The sequence below is a fragment of the Rutilus rutilus genome, assembly GCF_951802725.1.
Source record: "Rutilus rutilus genome assembly, chromosome: 8".
NCBI classification, from domain to species: Eukaryota; Metazoa; Chordata; class Actinopteri; order Cypriniformes; family Leuciscidae; genus Rutilus; species Rutilus rutilus.
The window spans coordinates 28944245-28967854 of record NC_140222.1 but is presented as its reverse complement, the minus strand read 5'-3'; the positions used below and the strand labels follow the sequence as shown (position 1 = coordinate 28967854).

At 38.9% G+C, this 23610-nt stretch overlaps 1 protein-coding gene and 1 long non-coding RNA gene across 2 annotated transcripts; one reads left to right on the top strand and one right to left on the bottom strand.

The window, feature by feature from the left end:
• The first annotated feature begins 18 nt into the window (after positions 1–18).
• On the top strand, positions 19–17358 carry tmem59l (transmembrane protein 59-like). Its single transcript, XM_084415656.1, has 8 exons — positions 19–303; positions 3072–3177; positions 7170–7264; positions 7348–7500; positions 14164–14272; positions 14481–14595; positions 15298–15415; positions 15641–17358. Exons 1-8 carry the CDS (start codon positions 139–141, stop codon positions 15797–15799), a joined length of 1020 nt encoding a protein of 339 aa, XP_084271782.1. The 5' UTR covers positions 19–138; the 3' UTR covers positions 15800–17358.
• On the bottom strand, positions 16784–22130 carry LOC311294663. The gene is made up of 3 exons (XR_014628100.1): positions 22047–22130; positions 20651–20968; positions 16784–20532 (listed from the first exon to the last, which is right to left on the bottom strand). It is a non-coding gene; the product is annotated as an uncharacterized lncRNA (long non-coding RNA).
• Between the last annotated feature and the right edge of the window lie 1480 nt (positions 22131–23610).

The window sequence follows — 23610 nt, the reverse complement described above, 5'->3', positions numbered from 1 at the left end:
GCATCAAAGGCACGAGATCGCCGAGGCTGATAGAGCCCGCCCCGAACCGAACCAGCAGCAACGACAGGGACAGGGACAGGTCGAGACGCTCCGAACCGACCGCAGACGCGCCAGTGCACCGAATCCTGCGAATAAAAGATGTTCCAGTTCAGCGGCAGGGTGCGCGGCGTTCCCGCGCTCGTCTCTCTGATTCTGGTGGCGTTGGCGGCGGCATCATCTGATCTGTTTGACAACCAACTGGGCGATATCAATTACTGCAAAAAGCAATGCCAGATGTCCATCAAAAACAAAAGCCCCGCCAAAGTAAGTGCCATGTACCAGATGCTTCAGCAGTTTATTGTAACGGCCTGTGTGGGAAAAAAAATACATTTAATATTATTTGGCATTTACTAGTGGTTTATCGGAGCCGCAGCCATTTGCAAATGTGAATGAATAAAATCGCTTTGCAATTGAAAATTACTATAGGCAACGTGCGAGATTAGGCTAAACCAAACCTTCATTTTGACACAAAACTGTTCTGCGCAAAGACACTGCGCAAAAATGGAGTATAATTTGGCAGCACCCCGAGCCAATTCTTAATCGATTCATGGATTTCTGTGTCCTAGTTTTTGGCACCGCATGGAAACGTTACTTTGTATCCTCCAAGAACACAACAGGCCGAGAATGATGCTTTATGACGCATGGATTTTAACGGTCAATATGTAGACACAGGCGCTGTCTGGCCGGAACTGTCATTCGGATGCGTTTAAACGGCAACAAGCATTAAATGCGCCAAACGGAACGCGGCAATAGAATTCTCGCCGAAGCACGCGAGCACATCTCCATTCAGTCCATTGTTTGATGATGGCCCGTAAAGCCTTATGTAAAGACGTGGGTTGATATTTGCTCGATATCCGTGTGCGTCGTCATGCCTGCAATCGTTTAGATTTAAATATTCAGAAACTGAGATGGAATCCTTATTTTCCCTGCAGCCTGCATCACTTTGCACTAGTGGAGGTTCCTTGGAAGGGATGAGAAAGGATGTGAACGATTCTTTTTAACTCAAGTTGCTTTTACTGCCTTAAAAAACAATGAGATAATTTCAGATATCAACAGAACCGATATAACAAATAATATTGGAAAAGGTGTGTCAATAGACTTTGAATGACTTTAAAAGTGGACCTTTAACTGTAACTTTCATTCATTCGTTTTCATAAAATCCCACTGATGACATTGAAGTTAATAATCGAAAGCAGGATGTACAGAAAGTAATTACTTGCAATTCAATAACTGTTCTGACTGATTCAGAAGTCTTTTTGATTTACTAAAAAGAAATGGCTCTTGAGGATAATTACACGACAACGATGTACTAAGAACAGAGACGTTTTTTCTTTGGGTTTTTCGCTTACAGATGACAACGTTGTCAAAACGATCACGGTACACATGGATCCGCGAAAACGACTAAAAATGCTGTATTATGCCTCCAGGCCAGTAGTTGGCGATATTACTTTGTAAAGAAACACTACGCGGCTATAGATTGAATACGTAATGCACATCACGTCACCGTTTTCACCAGGGGGCCAATGTTTCGTAAAAATGTTAAGCTTCCCCGGGCGCCGTCATTGATTAGCGGACCCCCACCTGCTGTTAGCATTCCATTGACTCCCATTCATTTTGGCGTCACTTTGACAGCGAATAACTTTACATCTGAGGCGTTTAAAGACTCCATTTGTCCATTATTTATTTCTAAAGAAACACGACTGTATAAAAGGCTCCATTACCTTGTATCTTACGTTATGGCCCTGTAGAAGCCGTTTTTGTAAAAATAGGCTAACGATTGCGTCATAACCACGCGACTCTCTGTCGCACAGTAGAGAGATTACCGTATGGACAGGAGGAGAAGCTCGCGGGCAATCGGGGGGACGTGGAGGCAAAATGACAAAATAATTAATCAGAATACTTAGCAAAAGTTTCTCCTGCTTCTAGCTCATGGACACCTCCTACTCACGCTCTCCGTCTCTGCAAGATTCGGAAGGGAATGAATCAGATTTCTCTTGGCAGAGCTACTAGAAGACAGACGGGTTGCTCACGTCACATCTACGTCGTCAAGCTCAGTTTGAGTCTGCGCAGTACGCTCAGCCATCAGGAAGTGAGAGCTTCTAATTGACTTCACTTGTCTCCGTTGAATCCAATGGGGTCGCTGTGTCCAGTTTATATACTGTCTATGGTTTTCACAAATTCGTGTTTTTGTAGTTTACACCGAGACGATAACGGTATCGTTTTCAAAATCTTGCACTTTTAATCCCGTTTTTAAAAGTTAGCATTTTCAGGTCACCAAAACGCTGTTGTCGTGTAATTGAACGGCCAAATCGCTTAAAACATTTTGCATTTTTAGTCATGCTGTATGTTTTTGATTCACTAAAAAGATCCGGCACATAGGATTCATTCGTCTGGCAGTTTGGAAAAATAGAAACGATGAAGCTTCGCACCCATATTCGTTTGTTTGTTTGTTTATTTATGAAAGTCTTCAAGATGAATAAATCACTCTCTTTCAGGAGTGTCTCTCTGTTTTTTTAACGAATCACTTGTTTTTACGAATCAAATTAATGAATGTTTCATGCCACAAATCAGTGCAACTTGTAAAAAGATTCACTGAACGAATCAGTGAACCAACCTACTTTAGAGAACAGAATATATATATATATATATTGTTCAGCTCCCTGTAAATTCTGGAGTAACCTTTAATATTGTGGTTCACTGAAGGTCACTGCAGGGTCCTTGCGTGGGTTTGAATCATCTCACTTTGCCCTTCCATCTCCAAACCTCAACCAGCGCTCTGCTATCGCCACCCACAATCAATCCTCCATTCTGACGTACTCTTCAGAAAATCGTTGGCATGTCACATCTTGCATAATGATTTTGAGAATCTCAAGATGGATTTTGCATAAAAGGTCTTTGACAGCACCTCCATATATCTACAACGTCCCTGTGGATAAAAACATCCGAACATCAATTAAAGCGATTCTTGGAATTACATATATTACTGTACAAAAGGATTCATTCTGAATGAAGCTTTTACCTTGTCCCTACAGGACTCCATCATGAATGCCTGTCACCGTGGCTGTCGGCTCTACTCCATCTGCCAGTTTGTGAATGGAAATACAGGCATCAATACCAGCAAGGAAGAGTGCCAGGGAGGTATTGTGCCCTATTTTGATCAGTTTTGGGAAGTAGCTGAATGTAGCAACGATATTAACTTAACTACAGCGTTGGAACGTTCAGGTCATTCTAGTGAACTGATTTGTTTTGACAGTTAGATTTAAAAACAAATGATTTACTGACTCAACTCCCTGCACTATGATTTGGACTCAGTTATGTACATTTTATGTTGTATTTATATAAATTTACCTTTTGTCACTCTAATTGAGATTCATTTATTCAATCATTCATTTTGTGCTAGCAAAAATATGACTATGCTTAACTTATAAATTACATCATTGAATAGTTATTTTATTAATTTATAAGTAGCCTATCTTCAGCTTTTTGTTAGCAGCTTGTACGGTAGCTAACTATTTCAAATAACCTTTAGCTTGTAGCCTTCTAAGCTACAGTTTCAAATGACCTATTTAAAGATGCAGTCACATTAGTGAAATTTTGCAGTTAAAAAAAGGTCCATTGTCAATAGTGTAGCAATGTATGAATCACCTTAACCCTTTAGAACCTGAGGCAAAAATAGGTGTTTTTCACATAATTAGATTTTTTTGACTGTAAAATTCTAAAACAATGTGCTGTCTTCATGTGCAAGGTGTCATCTTTTTCAGAAAAAGATAAGCTTTCAACAAATTCCAGTTATTGACCATTATTGTGTGTGGTGAGTTTGTAAATAGAATTTAAATAGAAAAAAGAATAAAAAAATATTTAGGGAAAAAAAAACAGGAACGAAAGAAACTAACACTTTAAAGTTGAAAAATGAACTATAATACATATATACAAGTCTTTTTTGTGACATTGGGTTGCACAGTTTTCATTTAGGACACTTTTTTTTTTTTCATACATACAAATGCACGCATTCATAGGCACGCACACATACACATGTACGCACTACATGCTTAGATACGTGAAAGAGTAACGGCCATCCGCCTCCCAAATTTCATTAAAAATCATCCCAATCCCCTCTTCTGCTGTCTAACACTTCTTTCGCCATGTATTTGTTCATTTCTTTTATTATTTTATGTAATCCAAAACACTCTTAACCTGCCGCGTGTCGTATCTTGTCGTATCAAATCATTCCATCCCACGCTACTGTCATTTGCAGAAGGAAAGCATGACATTACCATAATAAGCCATATATTGGCGAAAAGCGCATGATGTCTACTTTCAGGAACTATTTGAATTATTTTGATAGTGCAAACGGTTGAAGAGTTACAGTGACATGAATACAGCTTGGTTGGCTGTGTCGTCGACGACACATCCGGTTTTAAAGGGTTAAAGGGTTAGTTAACCCAAAAATTATCCCAAAATGTACTTACCATCAAGCCATCCTAGGTGTATATGACTTTCTTCTTTCAGCCGAACACAATCGGAGTTATATGGAAAAAGAATATCCTGGCTCTTCCGATCTTTATAATGGGAGTGAATAGTAACTGAGATTTTGAATCCCAAAAAAGCACATCCATCCATCATAAAAGTAATCCATACTATCCATAAAGTTATAAATATGGATATTGTTTTTTGTACAAAACCACATCGCTTCTCTTCAGAAGGCCTTTATTAACCCCCTGGAGCCGTCTGGATTACTTTAATGATGGATGGATGTGCTTTTATGGGCTTCAAAATCTCAGTTACTATTCACTCCCATTATAAAGCTTGGAAGAGCCAGGATATTCTTTGATATAACTCCTAGGGCCCTATTTTAACGATCTGAAACGCAAGTATCAAGCGCAAGTAACTTTGTGGGCGGGTCTTGGGCGCTGTTGCTTTTATACCGGCGGGATAAATGACTCTTGTGCCCGACGCAAATCTAAAATGGGTTGGTCTGAAGTAGCTTAATTACTCATAGGTGTGGTTTGGGCGTAACGTGAAATAAACCAATCAGAGCGTCATCTCACATTCCCTTTAAAAGCAGGCACGCTTGTTCCATGGCTGATTGCTATTATAACGGCGGATTTGCCAGGCGCACGCCTGGACCGGTTCACAGCCGAGGAGACCGACGTTCTCGTCAGGGCCGTAAAACACAGAGAAGTGACATTGTATGGGGATGGGAGAAACCCACCCAAATTAGCTTCGGTTAAAGGAGCCGTATGTAAGATTGTGGCCAAAACTGGTACTGCAATCACTTTCAAATTACTGTAGAGCGGTGTATCCCCTCCCCCTCCCCCCTGACTCGAGGTTGCCAGATAGGCTGCAGGATCCAGCAGGAATGTAGGCTGCTACGTAGCTGTGGTAACTAGAGCAGAGCTGGCAACCCCGATGCTGAAACACTACTGACTTCGTGATTGGTAGATAGGTGGAGGGTGGCGCTTCAGGCCAAAACACAAGATGACAACATCAACATCAGTTGAGGGCTGCAACTTTACTTTTTAAATGACAACATCCTGGCCGGACTACTGTTGTCAGTGATATAAGTATTTGAAATGAACATGATTTCTTAATGTCTAGTGACATATCAGGGCCATTTTATGATTAATTGAAATACATTTCTTACATACAGCTCCTTTAAACAGGCGTATAATAATTTGGGTAAATGTGTAAGCTAAATTTATGCCTATTTTTTTCACATCTTCATGGACACAACAATGATTTCCCTCGTGTGTTCATATTTTTCCTTGTAATAATGTATGGTTTTCTAAAAATGAGAACTGCTGCGTCTGTGTGTAGATGAGATAAGCAAAGTGCATGCGCGTTGTGCACACGCTACATTGATTATGGCCGAGCATCCGCCCTTAAAATAGCATATGAATAACATGCACTGACTTTAGGCTAGGCGCCACTGACTTTATACTAGGTTTTTCCTGGTCTGTGGCGGAATTGTTTTCTGGAACTGCAAAATAGCACCAGGGAACGTTTGCGCCGGAACACGCCGCCTCTTTGCGCTGAACCGCCCCCGGGAGCGCAAGTTCATTTCCTAATTTACCGACGTGCGTCTGTGGAGGGAAAAGTCCGCTGTGCGCGGGTGCAAAATAGGAATGATACATGCGTGCGGTGTACAAAGTCAATTGCGCTGGGTGCAAGATAGGGCCCCTTATGTGTTTAGGCTGTAAGAAGAAAATCATATACACCTAGGATGGCTTGGGTGAGTAAATTATGAGATTCTTTTCATTTTTGGGTGAACTAACCCTTTAAGTAAACATTTTCTGACCGAAATCTTTTGAACTTGTGTCGTAATTACAATTCCAGTGCTTGTACGAGTTCAACCTTCCCTGGAGGACTTAAATGCTGCTTAAAGGCGAGATCACATTAGCGAAAGTTCGCAGACAAAAAAGGTACATTGTCTATTGTCAGTAGTGAAGCACAACTCGCACAGCGACAGAAGTCACTTTCAAACCAAGCAGTTTTCTATTGGTCAACGTGGCAAATTCGAATGACCAACTTGATCCAGTCGTGAAATCTGCATGGGGAAATTTTTCGCCCTAACTCAAAGTTCCTGATAGTGGGGATTCATATTGAAATGGCAAAAATACACCAAACAATGGTAAATGTGACCGCACCTTAAGTCTAATTTCCTGACTGAAATCTCTTGAACGCATGTCATAATTGAGTTTCCAGTGCTTATAAGTTCAAACCTCACAGGAGGAATTGAACTCTGCTTAAGAACCAGTAAGATATATCAGACTGCTATTTGCTAGTACTAAATTGAATCGTTTTAAATGCGTTCATGAACATTTGATACGGCTAATGTTCGGGAATGAAGCGCTGCATAGCCCAAGGACATGTACTATAGATTGTGCAGACAGGCTGATAGCACTCATTTTTATCTGGAGATGGTATTGTGTGCTAGTGGCAAACAGAGCTGTCTGTGGGAAGCTGCTAGGCATGAGGGAAGGTGTTTTATTAAAAATCAATCCTGTGCTTTCTGGAGCGGGCGGCTTTTGCTCAGATGTTTGTTGATATTGATGACTGCTTGACCGTGGGGAGGGTTGAATGGAGATGGAGCCGCCTGACAGGTATCGTTTGTGTGTGTGTGTGCGCAGCATGCCAGGAGGCCTACAGTAAACTGCTGGAGCAGGAGGCGTGCAGCACAGGGTGTGCCAGCCAACCCGCTGAGCCGGAGATCAAACGGAGAAAGGTAAGACTCGGTTGTTTCCTTTTGGGATCGCGCTGATGTTTTGACATCTCTATCAAATTGCTCTCTCGGCTTGATCTCCGCAGCTCAAGGCTCTGACCAACCGGCCCAAGCCCATCTCTGTGATGGATGCCGTGTCCAGCTGGTGCAATGACATCGTCAGTTCCGCCCAGAGCTTCATTTCTTCCACCTGGACCTTCTACCTGCAGGCTGATGATGGGAAGGTCGTTGTGTTCCAGGTTAGTCCATCGGCGTCTTGATGTTGTGGTTCTCAACTGGTTTTGCTAATTGGCCAAGATTGTATTTTGGACTCTATTGTTTATTTAACAGAATTCAACAAAAATTTCCTGAAAATAGAAAATTTACATTTATTATTAGTGTTTTTTACATAGTCTGCATGTTTAAATGTTAGTGTTTTTTATTGAAATTAAGTACTTAGAAATGACTTTTAGTACTTAAACTTGTTTCAGTTAGTTGCCAATGCACCACTTCTAATATTTCTATTTGATTTGATTTGATTTCAGTTAACAAAAATGATTTTTAATAGTAGTCGTTTTAGTTAACAATAACAACACTGCAGTTTACACCTCAAAATAAAAATAAAAAGAAGGTAAATTTGGTATTGCTTTAAAATAATCTATACTTTTATGAGTTTGATAAATTATGATAAATAAATTTGCAACTTTGCAAAAACTGAGAATTAATATTTTGTTTTAATTAAAAAAAATTGTTGTGATGAAAGCAGGTATTTATTCAACAATTTTATTAATGATTAATAAGAAAATATTAAATAATAATGCATATTTATTGAAACTTAAAATATTTAATGTCACTTGAAACGTAATCCTGCAATGTATTACTACTATATATATACTAAACTAAACTATTTCATAATATTTAAAACACATTAATTAGTCAATATTTATTAACCTGACATAGACCCAATTCTTTCTAATGCCTTCTAAATGTCTTTGAATTTCAAGGGTTTCATGCTCTTGGCGTTCACAAAACTTGTGATATCTGCAACAGAATATCTGGGAAGCATTTTCTGCTCCATTTCAAACGTTTTGAGTTTTATTATTTGCATTTAGCATTGTTTTTTCCTACCAGATCAAACCTGTGACCCATTTTGGGTTTGAGAACCACTGGTGTAGAAGATTCCTCTAGTGACTCTCATATGCTCTTGGTTTCAAGATCTGGTATGTTTTACAAAGGTTGCGGTCGCATCAGTGCAGTATTGGGATCATATGAGCGCAGGGGACTGGTTCTTCAAAGATGTTTAATCAGAAACCTTATTCTCCCCGGAGGTCATCCAGCTTTATCCATAGCCTAGCATGTTTTTGTGGGTTCCCTGCTGTTTCTAAACCAACTACAATCATTAGACAACCTCAAAATGATTAGTTCTTCAAAAAAAATCGCTAAGCTTCACTTAAAACAAATAGAAATGTAAAATTTCATCATTACAAGCTTTTTCAGTTTAGTCGCAGCCTTGATGGTTGTGCATTTAACGGCCGTGACAGGAGAAGAGGCGAGAGAAAACCTCCACAGCCGTCCCGCGGCAAGCCTGGCCTGTATTTAGCGGTCAGCTGGAAGATGGCCAACCCAAGTGAAGGACTGACACGGGGCCAGAGATTGCACAGAGGGTGAAAACCCAAGGTTTAATCCTTTAAATCAAGCATATCATGCTTTTATTTCTTCACGTCTCGATTACTGCAATGTTCTGCATCTGGGTGCAAGTCAGTCTTCTGTCACGTCTTCAGAGAGTACGAAATGCGGCAGGAAGGTTGCTGACAAACACAAAAAAGAGGGATCGTATATCCCCTACCCTGGCCTCATTACACAGGCTACCAGTTCATTTTAGAATAAAGGTACTTTTGTATACTTTTAAAGCTCTGCATGGACTGGCACCAAAATGTGTTTCTGAGCTTATGCATTTTAGTTGCTCACAGAGATCCAAAATCAGCTGCTCCTTGAAATTCCTCGGTCACGCTTAAAAAGTAAAGGAGATCGTGCTTTCTCAGTCACTGCTCCTAAGTTAAGGAATGGGTTACCAATGTTTACATGTTTAAAACTCGTCTTAAGACATATTTGTTTAATGAGGACTTTGCTACTTTATAAGGACCGTTAGGCTTTGATTTGATGTTTATATTATTATTATTATTATTTTTTTTATATTGTATTATTTCTTGTATTTTACTGTGTTTTTTTTAAAGGTGCTTTATGAATAAACTTTGATTTGATATGGAATTAGAACTTTGTAGAAATAGGGAGACTCAATTTCTGTAGGAAGTGGAGCACTAATTGATGGGCTTTTTGCCTCGGGCGTCTAAACAGAGAAATGAAAACAGATTGTTTTTCAACAGACCTGCTGTGGTGTGCATTTGGCCCGGATGATGCCGTTTTCACAGTTACGTGAACCACCGCACAACTGGAATATAAATAGCACGGCATGAAAACAGAACTTTGGGTGTGCTGGATTTTGAAAGTTGAGATTTATGTTATAATCTGTTTGATTTTTGGGAGGAACTAATAAAACGTATCTTCGAAGAGAGATCTGGAGGGAATTCTTGCACTTCAGAAAGAGCTTCCCCAAGTGCTTCCCACAGCACTACACACATTTCGTTTGAAAAAATGTCGAAAAATTCCAATCACTAGTAAAAGCATTGGTATAAACCAAATGTAAAATTCTATATGAACCTGCTTATTCGGCTCTTTGAATTGATGTCTGAGGTTCTCCGGTGGAAGTTCTTCCAGCGCTCCGTGACTTCTCTGGAACTTTTCGGAATATCTGTTATGGCTGAATAGTTTTCATTTGAACATTTGCAAGAATACATCAACAGCCAAATAAAACCATAACCAGTATTTTTAGCCACATTTATTCTGAACTATTCAAGAACAGGCAATGTGTTTGCGAATTGGAGTAGCACTTTGCTATTTTTTGGACAGTTTCTTAAAGGAATTCTCTACAAGTTAAGCTCAATCAACAGAATTTCTCTCTCTTCCTTTTTCTTTTTCTTTAAAAAAACCCAACAATTGAGGTTATATTGAGGCACTTACGATGGAAGTGAATAGGGCTAGTTTGTAGAATATTTAAAAGCAGAAATGTGACCCTGGATCACAAAACCAGTCACATGGGTCAATTTTACGAAATTGAGATTTATACATCACATGAAAGTTGAATAAATAAGCTTTCCATTGATGTGTGGTTTGTTAGGATGGAACAATATTTGGCCGAGATACAACCATTTGAAAATCTGGAATCTGAGGGTGCAAAAAAATCGAAACATTGAGAAAATCTTCTTTAAAGTTGTACATTTATGTTCGCGATTCTGCTGCATTCACTCACAAAAATAAATGTTTTATATATTTACGATAGGAAATTTACAAAATATCTTCATGGAACATGATCTTTACTTAATATCCTAATAATTTTTGCCACAAAATAAAAATCTATAATTTGTTGGCTAATGCCACAAATATACCCGTGCGACTTGTGACTGGTTTTGTGATCCAGGGTCACAAATGTGAAGCTTATCATTTTTTTTAAAGCACTTACATTAAAAATGCAGCTCAAATAATACACAAGTTTTAATAGAAGAATTAGTCATTTTAGGGTTTATAAGTAAAACTTAATGAACTTTATAGAAAAAAAGTTTTTTGTTTTTTTTTACGTTTTGTGGCTAGTATTGAAACGTATTTTAACATTTACAGATTGTCCCACCAACCTTATCTTAATGTAACCCAGATATTAGCATTTGTGATCAATTCCTCAGATCTACACTATGATCTGCAGCCTAGATTCACATCAGTATCATGCCGACATTTGACATTGGTTATACTGCAGTCTGGGCTTAATGTTTGTCCGTTCTGTCCAGGGTTTTGATGAGGTAATCAACAGGAATCAGACTATTTCCTCTGAGCTGAAGGGTAAACACGACTCGTTCGCCGAATAGCCACTGATTGGTGCAATGGATTTTTGTTTGGACGGAGGTCGGCCATCTTGTTTAAATTCTGTGCTAGTTCAGCGTGGACGGCCGCTACATGCGAAAAGACAAGTTTGGAGAAAGCAAGCAAATTCCTAATAAGGGAAATGGGATTGTTTACTATGAAGTCAACAATCTCTGCCTCGTCTTCTTGGCAGTCTCGTAAGCTGCATTGATCACCTATGGCGAGTTCTGCGGTAATGCGTGACAGATGCACATCAGACCGCTTTCACTAATGGCAAGATTCCATTGGTCTGTGGCCAGTCAACATTAACTTCCTCAGATGTTCATTTTTCCCCCTTTGATTCTCATCCCTTGCGGACATCTGGATTCAATAGTTTTGACAGCATCCCTTTCAATTAACGCAACTGCGAGACTCAAGCTTTTTGCAGAGATAAATTGCCCATACTGTGTTGCATTTCATGACTTCATGTCTGTTTATGTAAAGAATTAGTTCGCCATACATATAAAAATTCAGTACTCACCTTCATGTTGTTAAAATCCAAATTATGTTCTTTCCTCTGTGGAATAATGTCAAAGACATTATTATTTACATATGAGTGTATAAAACAATTCTTTTGGAGCCCGTAATCTTTTCAGTGAATTGGTTGATCCTGTTCACAAAACCAATCTTGGGAACGTTTCCCAAAAGCGATGTTAGCCAACTATGATCACAAATTCTGATACTGATTTCCAAAACCATAGTTCCAACGAACACCGAAAAGCTCTCGACTTGTGGTTAGAAGCCGTTTCTTGTTAAATTGAGGTAGATACATTTGGGCGATACCGATAACCGATCATTCTTTATATTTGAAAGCCGATAACCGATATATTGGCCGATAAATCAAAATCCAAATTTTTATATAATTTCTGAGAGCCTGATTACAAAAACAAAAGTCTCACCATTAAAAGCCATGTTCCAAGCACACAATTATAATATTCTTATTATAATTTTATGTAGCCTGTATGATAGACTTGCGCTGCACATGTTGCACTTAACTGTATTTTCCAATCATATTTCAAGCAATTCAAAACCATCATGGCAAACAGAGCGCATCTGAAGTGTCTCAGCTGAAGGAAATAATCCATTATTTATCGGCTATAATACATCGGCCAAATTTTCTTATCGTGGCCGATACCGATATGGTGGCAGATATATTGTGCGTCCATCACCATTATATGAGGTGGTATAGCTCTTAAGCAAAATATGCAACATGTTTTAAACAGATGTGTGAGATGTGTTTCTCCAACAATTCTACGTACTGCAAAGCCATGTCATTGTACGGGAAGCACACCCTTGAATGATTTATTCATTAATCTGACTGATTCAGTTCTCAATCAATATAGTGCTCAAGTCATATGGGGATTTTATGATACTTTTACCCTTTTGAAGCCTGAATGCTTCATTCCCTATAATTCCTGTAATTCACTGTAATTGCATAAAAAAGAATACAGAAAACAGACTTCAGATTTTCTCCCCACAAAAGAAAGTCATATGGTTTTAGAACAGCATGAGGGTGAGTAAATGATGACAAGATTTCCATTTTGTCGGAACTATTCCTTTAATCTTTAGAAATTAGGATTGGACACACCAGTCATTTTATACATGTGTAAAAAGTACAGTTCCAATGTACCCCTTCTGCCTCCAGTTAAAGACTATTAGACTATAGAAATAACATGACACTCCAAACAGTTCCTCACGTTCACGTCTACCGCGACTCTGACATGAAAAATCATGTGTTTCCCTCTCTGTGGTAATTTTGGAGATTCATATGAGCCTCCCTGGAGAGGTTATCTCAGAGGTCCGCTCTGCTGAGCCCGTTTTAGAAGAATTCAGTGGAAGAGAGCAAAAATCTCTCTTTAATAAGATCTCAAGGGGCTACTAAAGAAATATAGTCTTAAAGAACATGTGCTAATTTACACATACAGGGCGAGTCGGAGGGGCAGAAAGGAACACGTCCAGTCGTAGACTGAGACAGATTTCAAATCCACATCTTTGGGATCATGTTTGAAAGTGGCCTCTTAAAAGCTCTTATTCAAGTCAAGCTGTCCCCTCGCTCTCGTCAGAGTTGCCGTCTAGTGCTCGGTTTGACCAGCATGGTTTAGCGCCGCCAGGCAGCCATGTAATTGACGGTGGAAAGAGAGACTTCGTTGACGTGGTGCTCCAGCGTGGTTTCTCGAACTGGAAGCAGCTGAGAATAGCTTTTGATGGCATCAAGCAAACCCAAAATGTCCACTTGACCTTCTTACACCAAGTTCTTACCAGGTGCAACGTGACAACAGTCAAGTGGGAAGTAGTTTTGTCTCTGAAAGTACAAATTATGTGCAAATGACACAACCGTATTCCGTGATATTCAGAGGCATTATATGTTGAGCGGGATTGGACCAATCAGATTCCACTGTGGACGGGGCTACCAAGTGCAATGCAAACAAAAAAGGAAACCAAGTAAATGTATATATCCCTGTGTGCTACTTGTCAATGCTGGTGAGAACACAGTTGTAGATTATAATATTTAAAATGAATTTCATAAATTTTATTTAAAATTAATATATATTTTTATACAGTTAAACCATATAAACAGGAACCACCCAGTTCCATAAAATGTCAGGTCTTTCTTTTTTCAAAGTTTGCCTTTTGGGAATCTATTTTTGCCAATTCTAGCTGTCCACATGATACAGGCGCTGCACTAGCAGTTTTTGAAACGTGCCCTCTACATCATCATATTTAACCGTGCTATTCATCATCTGTATGTTTGTAATTTTTTTTTACTGCTTTGCCAGCCTGTGCATGATTGTGTTGAAAACCTCACCACAACAAAACGGTCCCAAACCCAGCCGTTTCATTCAGAAGCCTTTCTGCTGAGTAAATCCCATAATACCGTTTCCTGCCCTTGACAGTGTGTTTGTTGATTCTCCCAGAGCCAGCCAGAGATCGAGTACTCCTTGCCTGAGTTACAAGCCCCGCGCTCCAACGTGGTTGACAAACCCTGGCCCCAAGTCAACTCCCACACACAGCGGCCACACACTGGTAAGAGTGACCGCTTTCACCCCAGATGGCTGCTGACAGCTTTCCTTTTTCCTCTGAAAGCTCATTTAAGCGGAGCCAAGGACCAGAGCTTGAGCTTTGACTGTCATTTGCGACACATCCTGTGCAGCGCCGCTGTAGTTTGTCCGGAGCTTGAGGGTCATAAAATCAATGTCCGCATGCTGAATGTGCTGCCTCTGCATCCTTCCAGGTGGGAGGTCACATGGGGAGAGGAATGCGGCAAAACCTGGGGTGAAAGGAAAGCATGTCAGCCAACATGTCGAGGATCCAGCTGCTGAGCACGACTTCCTGGGCTGCATGTCAAGGTGGGTGTCAGAGGGGCTTTTGTCAATCCAGCAGTTGCATTTTGGTAATAGCTTGGTTATGTCACAGTAAAATATTTTAATACTGTTTATGTTGTGTGTGTATTTATGTGTGTGTGTGTGTGTATATATACATATATTATCATTATTATTGTATGTATATTTTAAATGTACCTTATTTTTACATTTAATTTATATATTTTAATGTATTTTACACAGATTATTTATATTGTATACATATATAATTAATTTGTACAAAATGTATATTCATATATAAACTATTTTATATATAATATATATACTTTGTATGTATATTTTTCATTTATATACTTTTATAAATGCAATTTATATAATTAAATATATAATATTTAATTAATAAAATTTGATATACACACACATGTATGAATGTATGTATGTGTATATGTGTGTGTATCTATACAAGTTAAAAATAAATATGTAAATACATTTATTTACATATTTAAATTGATATATTTATATAAATATACTTTTAATTGATATATTTAAAAATTGTAATGTTATTTTAATGTACATTTTTAATATATACATACACTTTTTAGTATATAAAAAATCCTTGATACACTTTTAAACAGATTTTTTTAACGTGATCTGAGCTTTTTTAAGTGTTGTAATGTCTTAACGGATGTATACATCAGTGTGTAACTTCTTACCCTTTCTGTCCCCTAGGCGCTCAGGACTGCCGCGTTGGATTTTAGCCGCGTGCCTCTTCCTGTCCATCATGGTGATGCTGTGGCTGAGCTGTGCCAGTCTTGTCACGGCACCCGAGCAGCACATCAAGACTCAGGTACCTGTTCATTCATCAAACACACACACTACCAGTCAAATATAAGGCAGCCGATGTGAGAGCATTTCTTTAAATAGAAAAGTTGGAGCAAATAGTGAAAGAAAAGCAGCCAACAAGTATCCAGCACACATGAGAACTCCTTCAAGAGTGTGGCTACTATAAAGTACTTTAATATGTGTTTTGAATACAAATATTAAATGTCAATAATCAATGTTATACTTCCAGCTTAGCATCAATGGAGATAAAGAGTTCATGGATGACACCCAGAAGGTGAACCCTTACCACTTGACGCCAGTGATCGCGATGACAATCGGCCAATCGGAGGAGATCAAGGAGGCGGGGCCGCTCCCGGTCAAGGTCGACCTCAGCAAAACATCTCTTTAAAAGCACAGAAGAGGTCGATACTTTGAAGACTAGGGTTTAACTCATCTCCAGAGCTATTTCTCGCAATTTAAGGGAAAGTTGCATTGTTTTTCTAAATAAAATAAAAATGCATGACGCCATTTATTATATCGTTTACGACGTACGTCCTGTCTGAATACTAGTCTCCTCACTGAATTCTCAAAACCACATGGAATCGTAGTATAGGTGCTTGTTCACATAATGTACTAACGCATTGTTGACTAATATATACATACACTAGTAATGTTTGAGCTCACGAACAACTTCGCAGCAAGTTTCTTATTGCTGTTGTGATACGTTCTTATGAAATTCTTGGAAAACGCACTGTATAAACACAGGGGGCTCAGATGCTAGATTATGCCAGAACCTCAAAAGAAGAGCAGGGTTATTTGTCAAGCTTTGGCCAGCGTTTAGATACTCCGATGAACATTTAGTTCAGCGATGAATACTTTCAAAGCGCCAGTCCCTGTTATTAATTAGCGCAGCATTTAAACGGGAAGAGAAGCTTTGAAGGTGATCCGTTGGAGAGTCGCACTCGTAGATTCTCATTTTCATGTGAAACGAGCAAAAGAAAAATCGAATGCAGCCAATTAGCGAATGATCTGGTTTCGTAACGATGTTTACAAAACATGAATGCGTCCTTTGAACTGATATGTAATCAAACTGACAAGGACTCTTAATTTACTTTGCAGATGGTGAATGCCTGTAATTTGAAGAGTTAAATTAGGATTTTGTTCAATTGTACAGGTAAATAAAAAAACTGGATATTTTGTACGCAGGCGGGTATTTTGAGGGCGATTATCATTTGCATAGTTATGCATCCATACTAAGCCGGACTAAACTACTCGCATTCATGTCAAAAAAGCATGACGTGTATTTATTTATTTATGTATTTATTCAAAGCTTAAAGCAACAGCTTATAACGCCTGTAGTTTTTCATCTCTCGTTTAGCTCATGGATTTTATGATGCGTAATTGTAAATTTATCCCCAATGTAAACTGTTGTAGAGAGGAAAACGCTTGCTGTTCAGAATGTGAATTGGATTATTCCAATGCCTTTCCCCTTACATTCTCCATCTCTGCCTGGCCTATTGGGAAAACCGGTGGGGGGGTGGAGTTGGGGGCGGGGTTTTGAATGAATAACACCAGGCTTTGACAAATATCTTTTGTAAACTAGGCTGTAGAATTGAGAAGTTTTCATGGCACTATTTGTCTTGTGCTGCTATTTTTCCCCATTTATGCCCAGCCACAGTGCATGCTAGTACGCTATGAGACATTGAATATATCGTCCCATCTATTTTGGAAACAAACTGCTGTATGCTTGTGTGATCTTTGTGTTTTTGCTTAATGTTCAGTAGGCATTGTAATTATGACCATAGATTACTAAGTCAAGAGGTGCGATACCTTAATAAGCCATTTAATATCTACTGGTTCATCGTTACTGTATGAAATACAAGTCAGTAATATCTTTTTCTCTCTTTTGAACAGTTTCCCATACGATACGCCATAATATTGGACAAATAAAGTGTTTTCATGTTGTAATTAATCTGGTGTGGGTCAAGATCCTGTTCAAATTGATCTCAAATAAATTGACAATATTAAAATAACTTCAACCAAAGCTAAAGTTTAACTAAATGTTTCATCATACATCTTAGATGAAAATCTAGTTTCGTTGTGGAAATATAGTACTATATGCATGTCATTATAGGCCAGGTGATATTAGATAACGTAATTATAACAATTTTAGTGACTACATATAGCAAGAAGAAGTGTTTGACTTTCCCAATCCACTGCAACCAGATACTGTCATTCATTCAACTCATCTGCACTTTTACAGTGAAATTTTATTGTAATTATACATTTTACACCACACGGGGGCGCTAGAGAGCTAGAGGTTACTTCAAAATTAATGGCTGTGGATTATAACTGGCATCACATGGAGCAAAAGTGTACATTCCCACTACGGTCACTAGATAGCGCACTTTCACATAGAGATTAGTGTAGACGCCTGGGGGTTCCTTTATTACATGCACACAGATGTATTTTAAATTAATCACTGGTTGTATACCCTCAATTTCACCCCGGCATAATGTATATAGTGTCAAACCCCATTTATGACACATTATTACTCTGCTTCTCAGAAATTTATGATTTTTACAGCACAAAAAGCTATTGCATCTCTTACCTTTTGCAGGTATTTTTCAAAACCAAACCACCTGTGCTGTGAAGCAGGTGCAAACCTGTGAAGGTCAGCGAGATGTCCAGCAGACTGTTCTTCAAAAATAACTTCCTTCAGATTTAACACCCTGTCACACACACACACACACACTTCTTGTGCCCATCGGCTGTGATAGAACGTTTCCCACCTGGCGCTATGGATCCTCATCCACTTAATACAAGTCGTCTGTGTATTGATGATGAAATACAACAGATATGAAAAAGTGCATTATATGGTAAGTGAAGTATACCGCGGAGAGATTACTGTTGATGTTTATTTTGCGTTAATGACCAGCTGACGGCACTTTATCCCATTTATTGCACGGCTACTGACATCATAATTAAATACTCTGACATTACATATTGAATTGAATTTAAATATTATAATCTTGCCTCCACAAAGAATAAAAATCGATATACACGATAATTGCGCCGCTAGTCGACTCGAGTCCGCGTGATAGCGCCGACTTTGGCTGATATACGTTGTCATGGACGACAACGAATATTTGGAGTGCCCAATCAGAATCAAGAATTGTAGAGAGCCGGGTATCATATAAATACGATACGTTCTTTTTGTTTAGAACATGGATGCAAGACAATGCATGGTCTTTTCCTTTCTGTTGAGTACATATTTAAAGGGAAAGTTCACCCAAAAATGAAACTTGTGTCGTCACCATGTAGTCACCCTAATGTCATTCCAAACTTGTAGACTCAATTTATTCATTGGAATAGAAATGAAGTGTAGCTGCTTTCCAAATGAATTCGTTATTCTGTGTCATCCTAGCCTGGCTAACGTCAGACCTCGTCTGAGACGTGGTCTGGGAACCACGTTCATTTTCTCAAATTTGAGGCGTGGTTTACGAATGCCCAGAGCCGTTTATTGGGCGCTACGAATGTCTATCAAATGCGCCTGTACATAGCTCATAGCCAATCGTTTCAATTATACCAGGTGACGTATGTAGAGCGACAGAAATTCGACGAGGAAGAAGACGATGGGTCAGAGATTTGTGTACACGATGGCGTTCAGCGACTAAACTACTTGAACACCATCTAAGGCTGCATCGAAAGGTAACTTCGCGTCTGCTGCCATGTTGGATCAATAGATATAAACAAACTTCTTCAGTGTGTCGCATAGACGTCGTCATCGTCTTGCTGCTCCCTCCCCGTTCTGTGATTGGTTCCCTTTTTGAGGGGAAAATCTGGTCCATGGTGTCCAGGCTGCCTAGCAGCGTGAATAAAATTGCGCTGCGCCAGCATGGGGAAACCCAGGCTAGTGTCATTTTTTAAGTAATCGTGTTGAACAGCGGATTTTGTGGTGAGAAACTACATTACCCATGATGCTGTACAGAAAATTCCACCAATCAGAGAGTCGAAAAAAGTTAAACGCCAAAAGAGCTCTTTAGCTCCGCCCACTCCCATGAAACACCGCAAATGACATAATCGAGTCGATCTGCCTATGGTCTCAAAATACTTAAATATTTGTAAATAGCCTAGGCCTACCTAGATATTTGCATATATTTGTATATATACTTCTCCATCGTTTTTAATTTGATTATGCAGTTCGCAATGCTTCATGGGATTGCCGTTCTTTTTTAGCGTCAAATCAAAGTTTGTAATTTTATGATTCACCTCGTAGCTGGTTGGCTTGGTTCATGGCTTATAATGGTTTAACAAAGACTTTCTTATAATCCCTATGGGAAAAATTTATGGAAAACATACTTCCAGAACCAACGCCGCTGAAAGCAGGCACTGTTGCACTCTATATCGTTCCTCTGTGCCATTACCATTGTGGTGTGGTGCTTTTCTTTTAAATTTAGAAAGATTTTGAAAACTACATCGTTATCGTCTTTGGTGTGAACGGGCCTTTAAAGAGGACAAAATTATTTATTAGATCATAATTATTATATTATTTTTAGGTGAACCATTCCTTTTATTCACATATTATTCTTACGACTCTTTTCTTCCCTCAGTCTTGCTCTTTTACTCATTATCTGGTCCATCTAGTCACCTCAGTTTAGTATTAACCTGATAGGTAGCAGATGATGTTATCAGATAGAGAGCATTGTGCGGCTGTGCAAACATTAACATAGTCGACGGGACTGCGATGCCACACAATAGGCTTGCTAGGGGACTACAGAAACCCAACTAAAGATAGATTTGTTTGTGTATGACTCACATGGTCAGTTCCCGAAGCATCTGACTCAATGCTAACGCACAAAGCTTATAACAACCCTACATGAACCCTGTTCTGCTCCGTTTGTCCCCCCCACGCACAGACCGAGCCCTATCCCACAGTGCATTGCACTTGATGAAGACCTGCGCTGGGTTCTAAATAACAGTGGCTCACCACACCTGGGTATCTGATGAGAATAAATCTAGATGAGAATTTTTACAGTGGGAGGGAATATGGGGGTCCGTAATCCCAGTGTGGCAGAAATAAAAGGATGGTTCAGCCAAAATGAAATACTGGCATTTACTCGCCCTCATGTTGTTCCAAACCTGTATGAAGAAACACACAAGATTTTATTTGTTTGTTTTTTTGTAGAAGCCCAGTTGTTTGTTCATACGGATATCATTTTATTACTTTCATTCCATGTCATTGATTCCTATCACTAACCTGTAAGTGACGCCGGTATGACGTGCTTACCCGTAATACCTCAAAATAAGTATAGTGTGACTAACAAGTCAATCAAGTCGTGTGTCACAGTTCAAAGCTGTGCCTGCACTTCAGATGTGTGGTCACAGGGGGCGCAGTGGAGCCGAGCTGAAGTTCTGAGGTGTGGAGAGAGACCAAGAGACTGTCTTTGGGCTAGAACTCCGCTTCAACCATATACGACTTCCTTATCAGTCCCAGCCTGCTGGTAAAGTCAGCCTACAGTGCTTTGAAGAGCCAAAGCCACTGCACACACACGGGGCCCTGTGAAAATAGCCATGCCTGTAGAAATGAACAGAATAATGAAAGAGAGAAAAACAGTGAGAGAAACTAAGTGGTATGAATGTGATATCGCCTATTTTCCATAATCATCTCATGTATGCATAAGTAGGTGCTTTCTGGATGTTTTACAAATGCGGTCATTTGTGGGCAACCAAATATGCATAAGGTATGACGTTGAAATATTTGTGTATTTGTTTCCAAGGTTAGGTACTGTATATAGGTAGTATAGCAATAATAAACAATAAGATTCAATCATATAAAAATGAACATCTATATGCGAGAATTGCCAGCCGTCATTTCACACTATTTAATGTATATCTGTTAGCTCAGACAGCAAAAATAAGGGAAAATACATTAAGTATCAAACAGTCGTGTGTCAAAACACCTGGGAATTTTTACATCAAAATGTCTGGATGGACATTTTGTGTGTAATAGTCACTCCACTTAAATGAATTAAAACATATTAAAATTCCCTGTAGTGAAATTCTCTCCCTTTAGCAAGGAGCAAATTTTGTATATTTTCAAGCTGAAGTAGGCTATATTTCATTGAATCAAATATTAAAATATAAATAGGCTATTTGAAATATATAAAATGTTTATTGTATGAATTTGAGTTAATGGCTGCACAAATCTGGTGATTTTAAAATAAACTAAAACAAAGTACACATCCAATATCACCCTTTCAATGTCATAAATATGTATAATATACATAATTCATGAGTTTAACGGCGCGTGACGTCACAAAGGAGTTGCATGAGTAATACTTGACGCCTGTCAATCAAATTAACCAAGTGAATCGGACCTACTTAGACCTGAGGAAGAAAATTAACCGTAATGTTTGCTTTTATACACCTGACAACGGTGCGGTAAAGACAAATAAACGTTTTTAAGCCCTGAGAGCAGACTGACTTGAAGATAAACTTTAAGATGTAACTTAAAGAACGCGAAGAATGTTTTAATTTCCGTAACAAAACGAATGCGCGCGCAACGCCTGTTTCTTTCACTCTCAAGCGTACGTTCATGTTAGAAACATTTAAACAAATGAATATGTCTCCTGGAGATGGACAGCTTATCATACATCTTACACCCAGAGTTCAGCTCCGAGATACCCAACACGCCGCTCACCAAACTCAGCGCGCGGGCACGAGCGGACGGTTTCAAGCTCCCCTCTCTGTGAATTGATTCTACTATGAGCCTACCCGAATCGGAGCGAGAAAAGGCTGAGGTAAACACACACAAATATAAACTTTTAATCGTTCAAACATCATCCTTTTACGTCCTCTAATCAATCAGATATGTATTTAAAAACGAGTTTTATGCGTATTTTGTTTCAGAAAACAAATCCTGACGTAATTAACGCCGTTTTCCCCTCCGCATGTTTTTCTCCACATAGTCGCTCCCCCTCCGTCGAAAATGGAACAGTCCACAATTTATTCCAGGGAAAGACTGACAGTTTTTTGGGTCATGAAGCAGCTGTTCAAGTCAGCAGCCGTTCCCCCCTCCGCTAGAATAAGAAATTAGTCCATTTTAAAGTAAATAACTAAACCCCGAAGCTGATAAGGGAGGGTTATAAAATACTGTGCCGTTATGATTTTACGGAGAGAATGGACTTAGGATAAAGACGCAATAAATGTGAATGTTCCTGTCCCATCATATTATGGAAATGTGAGATCTAAATATTTTGAATCTCAAACGGAGGGGGAACAATAGATGCTAAGGCCTAGACAATAAAACAGAGAGTCACACTATTATAGGCTCAATAAAACAAACCTTCTGGGTATGACAGATTTTAAATGTGGTTAATCTTAAGAATTCCCATAATTTACTGAATTGATGACCTTTCTAATGTTATTGTGTTCTTTTGAATATAATAACATTTGAGGCACCATATCTTTGTGAATTCCGTCATTCTTAACCCAAATGACTTTCATTTAACCTGGGCTGTTTTCTCAGAGGGGGCACGGGAGGCTCAAAAATAAGAAGAAATCAATTTATAAAATAATTGACAGTAAAAAAAAAAACCTAAATATGAGATTGAATAATGTATGAATACCTAATTTTTAATGTAATAACACTGTCCAACAGCGACACAAGTGGATGGAGTTTCAGAGAGAGGCAGAGAGATATATAGGCTGTATGTATACTATGCACCGATATGAACATTTTGGCCGATACTGATAACCGATATTTCTTTATATTTGAAAGTCGTTAACCGATATATTGGCCGATAAATCTAAATCCAAATTTTTATATAATTTTTGAGAGCCTGATTGCAAAAACAAAAGTCTCACCATTAAAAGCCATGTACCAAGAACACAATTATAATGTTCTCATTATAATTTTATGTAGCCCGTATGACAGACTTGCACTGCACATATTGCACTTAACTGTATTTTCCCTTTTTGAAGCGATTCCAATCATATTTCAAGCAATTCAAAACCATCATGGCGAACAGAGCGCATCTGAAGTGTCTCAGCTGAAGGAAATAATCGGCTTTAAGATATCAGATAAATTTTATCGGGGCGATAACGATAACATTAAAAATGAACATATATCGGCTGATACCGATATGGAGGCCAATATATCGTGCATCCCCAATTCACACACACACACACACACACACAGAACATTATGGTATGTTT

Bases quoted from the DNA above. Each gene is read 5' to 3' on its own strand.
- tmem59l (XM_084415656.1), top strand. From the start codon at position 139: ATGTTCCAGTTCAGCGGCAGGGTGCGCGGCGTTCCCGCGCTCGTCTCT. The intron at 7,501-14,163 runs GTTAGTCCATCG...TGATTCTCCCAG, and splicing joins GGAAGGTCGTTGTGTTCCAG to AGCCAGCCAGAGATCGAGTA. The intron at 14,596-15,297 runs GTGGGTGTCAGA...TCTGTCCCCTAG, and splicing joins TTCCTGGGCTGCATGTCAAG to GCGCTCAGGACTGCCGCGTT.